The 11,135-nt window shown below is 45.9% G+C and overlaps 2 protein-coding genes across 3 annotated transcripts; both read right to left on the bottom strand.

Moving 5' to 3' along the window:
- Positions 1 to 1,079: 1,079 nt before the first annotated feature.
- LOC119332880 lies at positions 1,080 to 4,438 on the bottom strand. The gene is made up of 2 exons (XM_037605986.1): positions 3,964 to 4,438; positions 1,080 to 3,537 (listed from the first exon to the last, which is right to left on the bottom strand). Exons 1-2 carry the CDS (start codon positions 4,436 to 4,438, stop codon positions 1,622 to 1,624), a joined length of 2,391 nt encoding a protein of 796 aa, XP_037461883.1. The 3' UTR covers positions 1,080 to 1,621.
- A 1,483-nt stretch (positions 4,439 to 5,921) lies between these two features.
- LOC119334233 lies at positions 5,922 to 9,599 on the bottom strand. 2 transcript variants are annotated; one of them, XM_037606836.1, is made up of 3 exons: positions 8,933 to 9,109; positions 8,278 to 8,867; positions 5,922 to 7,884 (listed from the first exon to the last, which is right to left on the bottom strand). In XM_037606836.1, the coding sequence occupies exons 1-3, from the start codon at positions 8,974 to 8,976 to the stop codon at positions 5,984 to 5,986; spliced, it is 2,535 nt and encodes an 844-aa protein (XP_037462733.1). In that variant the 5' UTR covers positions 8,977 to 9,109; the 3' UTR covers positions 5,922 to 5,983. The 2 variants fall into 2 exon arrangements, with proteins under 2 accessions (XP_037462733.1, XP_037462732.1); XM_037606835.1 differs by having other exon boundaries at positions 8,278 to 9,599.
- Between the last annotated feature and the right edge of the window lie 1,536 nt (positions 9,600 to 11,135).

Raw genomic sequence — 11,135 nt, 5'->3', positions numbered from 1 at the left:
TGATGATATAGGTTCCACTATAAGAGCACTGTAACTTTGCCTTCATTAGCTACAGTTAAATTGCAAGCTCCAGGCATAAGCTTTCAAGTTTCAGAGTGTGGCGCTTCACTAATCAATATAATAATCTAAGAAATCAATGATTGGATGATGTTTAGGTAAAATTATAAAAAAAAACTAATGGCTAGATGATACTTAGGTACAACTATGTCACTTTCATACTTGCCAACTAGGGGAGGATCCACTGGGGTGATGGCTATTTTGTTTTTTTTCTGGGAATTTATAGCTCTTATCCCATTTTTCTACCATATTGTGCTTTTAATTGAGTATATTGGCACTAGATTATGGCCTATATTATTCTTTGTAGGCAATGAAAATAGGTTGGTTTCTCAAAAGGGTAAAGCAGCCAAAAATAAGTTTTCCTGATGACCTGCTGTAATTAGAGTAGACTGCACAAAACTAAAGGACTTCATACCAGATATTCAAATCACAAGTCTTGATATGCTTACCATTTTATGCATGCCATGTTGTCATTTGGGGCATATATATCATGTATGCCATCATCGTGGTTAGAGTGGACCATGTTTATTGTTTAAGAAACTGCAGCAAGTTGCAAGCCAAACAGATGGGCATCGCTATCCAGCGGTTGGCCATCAAGTTGCTGGTGGCGTCTCATCTGGTGCAAGGCTACCGCTGCGGATGACAGAGTGGCTAATCTTGGGGGCTTCAATGCGATGGAGGCGAAGTAGCAAGCTGCAACTCCAGTTTGAGATCTTACAAGGAGTTCACAAGTGACAATCGGTTCTTGGGGAAAACCATGGAATCAAGATCGATCTGATGAGATGAATTGCAATTGTGAGTGCAGACACACTTTGTTACTACTACTCACAGCTCTGTTTTTTGGATACGGTTGTTTCTCTCCTTTCGTTGCTGCCACTATATTCTGTACATGTTTGTGGACAAAGAACGAGGGTTGCTTATGTCATTGTCCAAGTTCCGCATATTTAAGTTGATGTAATACGACTGCTCTGCTGTGCCGTTAACTTTGCAAGTTTCATCAGTATCACTCCGCAAATTACCAGTTTTGTCACAAAAAAGGCCTCTGTATTGATTCAATGGGCTACAGCACAGAAGATGCATATATTGTTATGCTGCAACGGGCCATCACGCTGAAATACATATGAATAATCGACTCGATATCTGGAATGTACACAGCATGCTCGCAGTTGAGCCAAACTTGATTACAAATTTACACACCTGCAGCTCCTCATTGTTAGCCCGAACTACGTACAGAGTAGCTGGCTGCTTAGGATCGGACGAAGTCGAGGATGAGATGAACTACACAGGGCAGCGGCTGTGTGGTACTAGCCTACTACTACTTGCACTCAAGTATACTACCGAAGCAACAAGCAGAATGGCAAAGCACACTTGCAAGTGCTGCTTACACACACGCACACATATGTAGTAGTACTACACTTGAGACTTGGCTGGATAGAAATGAAATGGCCTTGCTTACAACGATGGGCATCGGCCCTATATATAGTGTAATGAACCGACTATACTACGCATAGGCTGACGTCAAACAAGTGAACTACGTCACTGCTGACCTCTTACTACTTAGCTACTAAGGCACGCCTGCTGCTCTTGCTAGTAAAAAGATTTTTACTTGCTGCCGTGCCGACATGCAGCCATGCATGCATCTGAGACGTAAATGCTGCTGCTGCCGTTGTGTGCACCGGAAGACCAAGGTTGACCCAACACTCATGCACGTCTTGCAATGATTCCACGGCTGTACCGCAGGTGGGGGGGCTGTGGACTCTTCTTTTCTATGGCGGAAGACTGACAGTGCTACATAGAGCCCAATGTAGGCCAACACAGGAACGGCGAGGACCATGGTGTTCCTGGATGTTTCCCATTTCCTAGTACTGCCTGCTGCGTATGCCACCAGGAGGCCCATCATGTCCAGCAAGATGGCCGTATGCATCGGCCAGAGTGGCCATGTGTCTTTTTCGGGCAGCTTCGGGTCTTCCTCGGCTGACTTTGGGACTACGTCAGGCAACTCTGTCTCTTCTTTGGGCAAGTTCAGGACTTTGTCAAGCGACTGTGTGTCTTCGTCGGGTGTCTCTGCGTCTTTCTTGGACAGGTTTGTGTCTTTCTCGGATGACTCTATTGTGTATTTCTCGGGCAACAACGTCAATGGAAGCAGCATGACGACAACCACAATTGAGGCCATGAAGGAGGCCGAGTTGCTGTAGAAGAAAGCATTGTACCGGTCCTTGTTGATGTCACGGAGAATGGGGTTGCCAGCATAGTGCCCATCATTGTTGTCCTGCCATAGGCCACCCGGTGGTTTTAGGCCAGTCTGGTATGTCATACTTGCAGCCAGGATCCCAAGCAGCATCAAGTATTGAAGTTTTTCTTTCTTTTTGCTGCTATTTTTGTTGCCGCTGCTATGACCTGCTTCAGCTTTCCCATCTGTGCCTTCATGGGATTTGTTGCTGCTATGACCTGCTGCAACTTGCCCATCTGTACCTTCACGGGATTTGCTACTTCTATGACCTACTACAACTTGCACATCTGTACCTTTTTGAGATTTGCCAAAAGGGACGAAGCAGAAATCTCTACCTTCTTGGGATTTGAGATAAGGCCCCAACAAGAAAATGGCTAGCAGCGAGGCTATGAAGGCTAGCACAGCACCAACCAAGGTCAATACATAGACGGAGGTCTTGAGGTTCCGGGAGCTTCCAGCAGCGTAGGCACCCATGAGGCCAAACATGCCCACCAGCATGCACACATAGAGCGCACGACAACGTATGCCTGGCCTGTATAGCTTTGGATTGACAAGAAGAAGGATGAGGGTTACCGACGCCATGAAGCTTGCTGCGTTGCAGTAAAAGAATGTGTTGTAACGGCGAGTGTAATTGTCAAGGAGGATTGGGAAACCCGCACGGTGACCGAGTTCTCGGTCATCTGCTAACCAGAAGCCACCTGGCGGGGTGAGGCCAGCTTGGTATGTGAGGGTGGCAGCCAAGACAGCGACCAGCAACAGTACCTTGCGCTTGTCATCGAGATGCTTTACTTCTTCATCATCCACTGGCTCAGCGTCATGATCTCTAATGGTGATATGGACGATGACATAGACTAGGACAATTCCTGCCAAGGCGACAATGTAGATGGACTGGGTTACCTCCCTAGTGTTCCCGGCGCCATAGGCAGTGATGAGGCCGAATAGGTCCAGCACTAGGGTTGCTTCTAGTGTGTGCCGGTTGAGCAGAAACTTGCTCTGGAGCATCATGATGACCACCAAGGATGTGACGAAAGCTGCCGAGTTACTATAGAAGAACACTCTGTACCTAGTAGGATGTGTCGTTTGGAGCACTGGGTGACCGATATTATGACCATCTCGGTCATCTAGCCAAAGGCCGCCAGGCGGATCTAGTCCTGCTTGGTAAGTGATGGTCACCACAAGAGTAGCAAGGAGCATAACAAGATCACGAGTGATCTGTTCATGTAGGTCAACATTCGTGCCTGTGCATGTACCTGCATATTTATACAATCGATGAGTTACACAACTAACTAGTATATATACCATTAACAAGTTTGTGCATTTCTGAAAACTAAATAACATAGATTAGGTATATATTTGGAAATCATCATACGCTTATAAAATTGTCTTGCAAAGTGCTCTCATAATAACTATCACGCACACACACACGAGCGTGTGCTCGGAGTTTTATTGATTTTATAAAACGATACTGTATAAAGTAATGTTCAAAGTTTTATCCTGGGGGGCGGCCATATCCATATCCCTATGCATGCAATTATCCAAAGCGCTAAGTTTTCTTTAGATGCCAAACCAGTAAGCTTTCATAGATGTAGTAAGATAGGGTAGGTAACGAGCCGTACCTGAAGGAGTCTTAACCAGTTCCTTGAACCGTGTGAAGACAGAATCAAGCCGAGCCGTACCTGAAGGAATCTTGACCAGTTGCTTGAACCGTGTGAAGACAGAATCAAGCCGGTCCACCAGTGATCCCCAAATGAAAACAAGCGCCAGCAGGAGGCATACGCAGACAGGAACAGCAAGGACCAAGACAGTTTTGCTAGCCTCTCTGAAGCTCCCAGCAGCATAGGCCCCCATGAGGCCCAGCAGGGCGACGACGATCAACCCGCAGAGCGCCACAAGCCTCAACTTCTTCTTCCCGAGCAGCTTCTTCTCCAGGAGCAACACAATGATGAGCAGGGACACGACAAATGAAGTGGTGTTGCAAATGAAGAAGACGCGGTACCGGTTACGGGCTTGTAACACCGGGTCGCTCAAACGATGGCCTTCCTGGGTGCTGGTCCAGAACCCCCCAGGCGGGTTCAGCCCGGCGACGTATGTGATTGTGACTGCAAAGGCTGCTAGTAACATCAACACATCGACCGCCGCCGCACTCTGCATTCACAATAGTCAGACTTTTAGACCAAATTGGACAAATACTCGGTGCCAACTGTAGCAAATACTCCCTCCGTACAAAGTCGAGACACTTATTTCAGGACGGAGGGAGTATATTCCAAGAGAAAACGCACAGAAATTGGGAGGACTAATATCTCATCTTTGACAGATCAATCTAGAATCTCCTATTCCAATGTACCCGCTAGATCATGAAATTTATTGTATGTTTTTCGTGACCGTGCTGCCAAAATCATGACACTACTTACTCCTAGCACTCGAGGACCCCTCACCGGGGTAGACTCTAGAACATAAAACCGACTACAACCCGTGAAGATTAATGCGATTGGTCAAAACGGAACGAAGATCTAAATCGGGTAAATATGATTTGCTTGTTGGCTACATTTAGGGTCTTCCGCTAATAGGGCCATAACATTGTCATATGAACTCCGTTTGAGGTCTACGACCTGTCAAATCGTTCAGAACGAGAAATTATAGTTGACCTTGACCAACTATGTTGGTTTCGGCAACTTTTTGAGGGCCAAATTCGGCCCGCAAAGTTGAGTTTCGGATGACATTATTTTCGTTGATAGAACGCATGCCTTGGTTTTAGCAAGGAATGCTTGTGATTTGTTATAGCCCATGAGATTTTGCAGATACACTGTATGTTCTGAAGTGAATTTTCTGCAAAGTACACTGAATGTTCTGAAGTACATGGTCGGTGAATTTCGGCGAGTGAACAAAACATTCCAGCCATTCGGTGCCTGCAAAGTACACTGAATGTTCTGAAGTGAATTTCTCAACGAGACAGTTTGCGATGCCTCAAAAATCCACGTCGGATCTCAAGTTCAAAGTAGGAAGTGGCCATACCTATAACTAGTCAGTTTATCAACTCCTTCACTGTTGTCATGTCAGATTTTGCAGATACTCGTCGTTTCTGGCATCGTCTTCAGCTTGCGAACATGCATCTGCCGATGAAGTGTACTAACTAGTGCTCTGTATATGTTGTGAGGTGTGGAAAATGTGATAGACCATACCAACCACACAAGATGCATATACTGTTGTGCTGCAATTGGCCATCAAGCTGCTGCTGGTGGGGTCTGATCTGGTAAAGGACAAGCTGCTGGTGGCAACTGCTGGCCCAGATGACAATCAGTTCTTGGGGAACACCATGGAATCAAGATCAATCTGATGGGAAGACTTGCAATTGTGAGTGCAGACTCACAGCTCTCTGTTTTTTAGAGATGATTGTTTCTCTTTATATTCCGCACATGTTTGTGAACAAACAACGAGGATTGCGTATGTCATTGTCCAAGTTCAGCAAATTTAAGTTGATGTAATACGACTGCTCTGCTGTGCCATTAACTTTGCAAGTTTCATCAGTTTCACTCCGCGAGTTACAGTTTTGTCACAAAAAGGCTTCTGTATTGATTCATTGGGCAAAAGCACACAAAATGCATATACTGTCAACGGGCCATCACACTGAAATACATATGAATAATCAACTCAATATCTGGAATGTTCACAGGATGCTTGCAGTCGAGCCTAACTCGGTTACAAATTTACACACCTGCAGTTCCTCCCGCACATCTTGCAATGATTCTGCGGCTGCACCGCAGATTTTTCGGTCTTTTTCTTTCTATGGCAGAAGACTGACAGCGCTGCGTAGAGCCCAATGTAGGCCAACACAGGGACGATGAGGACCATGACGTTTCTGGATGTTTCCCATTTCCTAGTACTGCCTGCTGCGTACGCCACCAGGAGGCCCATCATGTCCAGCAAGATGGCTGTATGCATCGGCCAGAGTGGCCATGTGTCTTTTTCGGGCGACTGCAGGTCTCCATCGGGTGGCTTCATGTCTTCATTGGGTGACTTCAGGTCTTTGTTGGACGACTTCGGGTCTTCCTGGGCCAACTTTGGGTCTTCGTTGGGCAATTTCGTGTCTTCCTTGGGCAACTTCCTGACTTTGTCGAGCAACTTGGTGTCTTCGTTGGGTGACTTTGTGTCTTTCTTGGACAGCTTTGTGTCTTCCTCGGATGACTTGATTGTGTATTTCTCGGGCAACAACGTCAGTGGAAGGAGCATGACGACAACCACAATTGAGGCCATGAAGGAAGCGGAGTTGCTGTAGAAGAAAGCATTGTACCGTTCCTTGTTGATGTCACGGAGAATGGGGTTGCCAGCATAGTGCCCATCATTGCTGTCCTGCCATAGGCCACCCGGTGGTTTGAGGCCAGTCTGGTATGTCATACTTGCGGCCAGGATCCCTAGCAGCATCAAGTATTGAAGTTTTTCTTTCTTTTTGTTTTCGCTGCTATGACCTGCTTCAACTTTCCCATCTGTACCTTCATGGGATTTGTTGGTGCTAGGACCTGCTTCAACTTGCCCATCTGTACCTTCATGGGATTTGCTGCTGCTATGACCTGCTTCAACTTGCCCGTTTGTACCTTCATGGGATTTGCTGCTGCTATGACCTGCTTCAACTTGCCCATCTGTACCTTTTTGAGATTTGCCAAAACGGACGAAGCAGAAAACTCTACCTTCTCGGGATTTGAGATAAGGCACCAACCAGAAAATGGCTAGCAGAGAGGCTATGAAGACTAGCACTGCACAAACCAAGGTCAATACATAGATGGAGGTCTTGAGATTCCGGGAGCTTCCAGCAGCGTAGGCACCCATGAGGCCAAACATGCCCACCAGCATGCACACATAGAGCGCACGGCAGCGTATGCCTGGCCTGTATAGCTTCGGATTGACAAGAAGAAGGATGAGGGTTACAGACGCCATGAAGCTTGCTGCATTGCAGTAGAAGAATGTGTTGTAACGGCGAGTGTAATTGTCAAGGAGGATTGGGAAACCCGCACGGTGACCGAGCTCTCGGTCATGTGCTAACCAGAAGCCACCTGGTGGGGTGAGGCCAGCTTGGTATGTGAGGGTGGCGGCCAAGATAGCGACCAGCAACAGTACCTTGCGCTTGTCATCGAGATGCTTTACTGCATGATCACCCACTGGCTCAGGGTCATGATCTCTAATGGTGATATGGACGATGACGTAGACTAGGATGATTCCCGCCAAGGCGACGATGTATATGGATTGGTTTACATCCCTAGTGCTGCCCGCACCATAGGCAGTGATGAGGCCAAATAGGTCCAGCACTAGGGTTGCTTCTAGTGTGTGCCGGTTGAGGAGAAACTTGCTCTGGAGCATCATGATGACGACCAAGGATGTGACGAAAGCTGCCGAGTTGCTATAGAAGAACACTCTGTACCTAGTAGGATGTGTCGTTTGTAGCACCGGATGACCGATCTTATGACCATCTCGGTCATCAGGCCAAAGGCCGCCAGGTGGATCTAGTCCTGCTTGGTAAGTGATGGTCACCACAAGAGTAGCAAGGAGCATAACAAGATCGCGAGTATTCTGTTCATGTAGGTCAACATTTGTGCCTGTACATGTACCTGCATATTTATACAATCAATGAGCTACACAACTAACTATTATATATACCATTAACAAGTTTGTGCATCTTTGAAAACTATATAATATAGATTAGGTATATATTTGGAAATCATCATACGCTTATAAAATTATCTCACAAAGTGCTCTCATAATAATTATCACGCACACAACAGACACACACACACACACACACACACACACACGAGCGTGTGCTAAGAGTTTTATTGATGATTTTCTAAAAGGATATAAAGTAATGGTCAAAGTTGTATCTTGAGGGGTCGACCATATCCATATCCCTATGCATGCAATTATCCAAAGCAGTAAGTTTTCTTTAGATGCCAAACCAGTAAGCTTACATAGATGCAGTAAGGAGGATAGGTAGCGAGCCGTACCTGAAGGAATCTTGACCAGTTCCTTGAACCGTGTTAAGACAGAATCAAGCCGGTCCGCCAGTGATCCCCAAATGAAAACAAGCACCAGCAGGAGGCATACGCAGACAGGAACAGTAAGGACCAAGACAGTTTTGGTAGCCTCTCTGCAGCTCCCAGCAGCATAGGCCCCCATGAGGCCCAACAGGGCGACGACGATCAACCCGCAGAGCACCACAAGCCTCAACTTCGTCTTCCCAAGCAGCTTCTTCTCCAGGAGCAACACAATGATGAGCAGGGACACGGCGAATGAAGTGGTGTTGCAAATGAAGAAGACACGGTACCGGTCACGGGCTTGTAACACCGGGTCGCTCAAATGATGGCCGTCCTGAGTACTGGTCCAGAACCCACCAGGTGGGCTCAGCCCGGCAACGTATGTGATTGTGACTGCAAAGGTTGCTAGTAACATCAACACATCGACCATCTCCTTCTCACCCCGGTTCTTACCCCCCTTTTCGAATAACTTCACTATGCCGATCTTCATGAGGTTACAGAGGGACTTGGGGTGGACCTTATTATCATCACCATTGGTGGTGATTGGTATGGCGTCGGAGCTGATAGCATCATCCCTATTGGCCTTGGCCAAAAAGGAAAGAAAAACAGAGATGATGACCAATACCGAAAAGGAGAAGGCGGCCACCGCGTAGATGGTTGTAAATGCATCCCGGCAGCTCCCAGCACCGTAGGCGCCCATGAGGCCTAGTAGGTCAAGCACCATGACCATCTGCAGCACCACGGTCCAGGGTGTGCTATTCTTCGGCAGGATGACAAGGATGAGGGAGACCACGAGCGACGCGGCGAGTGCTGTGGCGTTGCAGTAGTAGAAGGCAAGGTACCGGCGGTAGTGGGTAGCCATTAGGATCGAATCCCCGGCCATGTGCCCTCCCGGGTCATCCTGCTCCCAGGATCCCCCGGGCAGGTTGAGCCCGGCGACGTATGTCACCGTAGCCACCAAAGTCGATAGCAGCAGGAGCTGCTCCTTGAACTCATACAGCTTTGAGTCGTCGTCTTCATCGCCCTGGCCCTGCTGCTGCTGCTGCACTAACTGCTCGTTGGCCATGGGATCTATTTGCTTAATTTGCTATCAAATGGATGGGCTCTGGCTTGAGTATATATCGTCTCACAGCCCCAGTATGTTACCAAGTCAGGGGTCAATCTACTGTAGGCGGCTGGAACTGAGCTCCCGCCTACATGTGAACTTGGAATAGTTTCCCTACACTGTGTGTGACCAGACAAGACTAGCACTGCCTGGTCAATTTTATATCTACCTTAAGCTTCATGCCAAATTATATTTGTGTAACCGGACAAGACTCGGCAATTTCCTATCTTCTTCGCCTGATACATAGTTAAACATTCCCAACTTGCATTAGCAAATGTACAGCCGCCTTCATACCTACTTATTTTTTATGTCTTTGAATTGTATTATTAGCAAGCTCGAATCAATCATGCACCAACCGCTGTATTTTATAAGTACAAGAATAGATCTGTATGCGAGATTACAGTACAGACTGCTTACATAAAACTATGACGATCTGACACCTATAATCTGTATAGATACAATCGTAATGGTCTAGGTAAGACATGTTTAAGTACAATTGTGAAGATCAATTGGTCGTGATCTGTTTGATATAGTTACCAAGATGGTATAACAAATATCATTGCTTTACTTACATTTACAAAAATATACCGGATGTGATCTATTTAGATATATACAATTAAGTAACTCCATTACGGCTACGTCGTTCACAGACATGGACACCATGTGTCTTGCTGCCATAACTATCGATGACGACTGTGCTTGCTCGGTTAATCAATCGGCTGTCCCTTTGTATTGTCAATTACTAGTCGTCGCACAATTACTAGTCGTAGCTGGAACAGAAGGCCCTCCCACATGTAAAGTTTATTTTATTTTTGCGGGGGGACTCCCACATGTAAAGTTGGAATCAATGGCTTATATATAATTTTTGTATTTTCAAAGAAAGACTTGACGGTTTTATATCGCTTATACTCCCTCCGTCCCAAATTCTTGTCTTAGATTTGTCCAAATATGGATGTATCTAGTCATGTTTTAGTGTTAGATCCATCCTTATCTAGACAAATATTAGATAAGAATTTTGGGACGAAGGGAGTAGCTTTTTAGAGAGAGACCCGACTCCCCAACTGATGATTAAATATCATCAACTACTCCCAACTTGCAGTTAGAAATGTACAATCATGTTCATATGTCCTGTCTCTGGCCAGAGAAAAATATTATTATTACTGGGGCGCTTGAATCAATCATGCACTAACTATTGCATTTATTTCTCTACATGATATGAATTCACAAGGAGCTCAATTATTTTCTCTCATTCTTTCTTCAAAGGGTTATTACAGGAAACTGGAGGAGGATGCAGATTTTTAGTTCTCAGGGTCCCAAAAGGGCGCTATCTGTACTGAACAGCTGTGCTTGGAGCAAAGCCTAAATGCATAATTAATACTTGATTTAATACATGTGTGTGGTGGCCATATGAGCATATGCTTTTTTCTGAACTATATATTCTTGGAACATAATCTTTTTTAAGGCTATTGTATTGCTACTGAAAGTGTACGGTCACAAAATTAGTACAACACGTACCTGTTCAAACTGTTAAAGTTATAATATAAGTCATGTACCCCTTTGTATTTATCCCGTTGTATAAGGGGTTTCCTGCATATGTTCCACACCTGTACATGTATATATATATCGGCCTATGGCCTCATGGGAATACAAGTTGCCTATTCCTAACATGGTATTAGAGCTAGGTTAATTTTTTCGCACGCTGCAACTCGTGCGTTCGGTCCCT

Source organism: Triticum dicoccoides, chromosome 7A, assembly GCF_002162155.2.
Source record: "Triticum dicoccoides isolate Atlit2015 ecotype Zavitan chromosome 7A, WEW_v2.0, whole genome shotgun sequence".
NCBI lineage: Eukaryota > Viridiplantae > Streptophyta > Magnoliopsida > Poales > Poaceae > Triticum > Triticum dicoccoides.
The sequence above is the reverse complement of the archived record's forward strand: the minus strand, read 5'-3'. Positions and strand labels throughout refer to the sequence as shown.

What these genes read in the sequence shown, in the direction of transcription:
- LOC119332880 (XM_037605986.1), bottom strand. Translation starts at nt 4,438, where the DNA reads ATGCAGAGTGCGGCGGCGGTCGATGTGTTGATGTTACTAGCAGCCTTT. An exon ending in ACTGGTCAAGATTCCTTCAG is followed by an intron (nt 3,538 to 3,963) that starts GTACGGCTCGGC and finishes ATAAATATGCAG; the next exon opens with GTACATGCACAGGCACGAAT.
- LOC119334233 (XM_037606835.1), bottom strand. Translation starts at nt 9,373, where the DNA reads ATGGCCAACGAGCAGTTAGTGCAGCAGCAGCAGCAGGGCCAGGGCGAT. An exon ending in ACTGGTCAAGATTCCTTCAG is followed by an intron (nt 7,885 to 8,277) that starts GTACGGCTCGCT and finishes ATAAATATGCAG; the next exon opens with GTACATGTACAGGCACAAAT.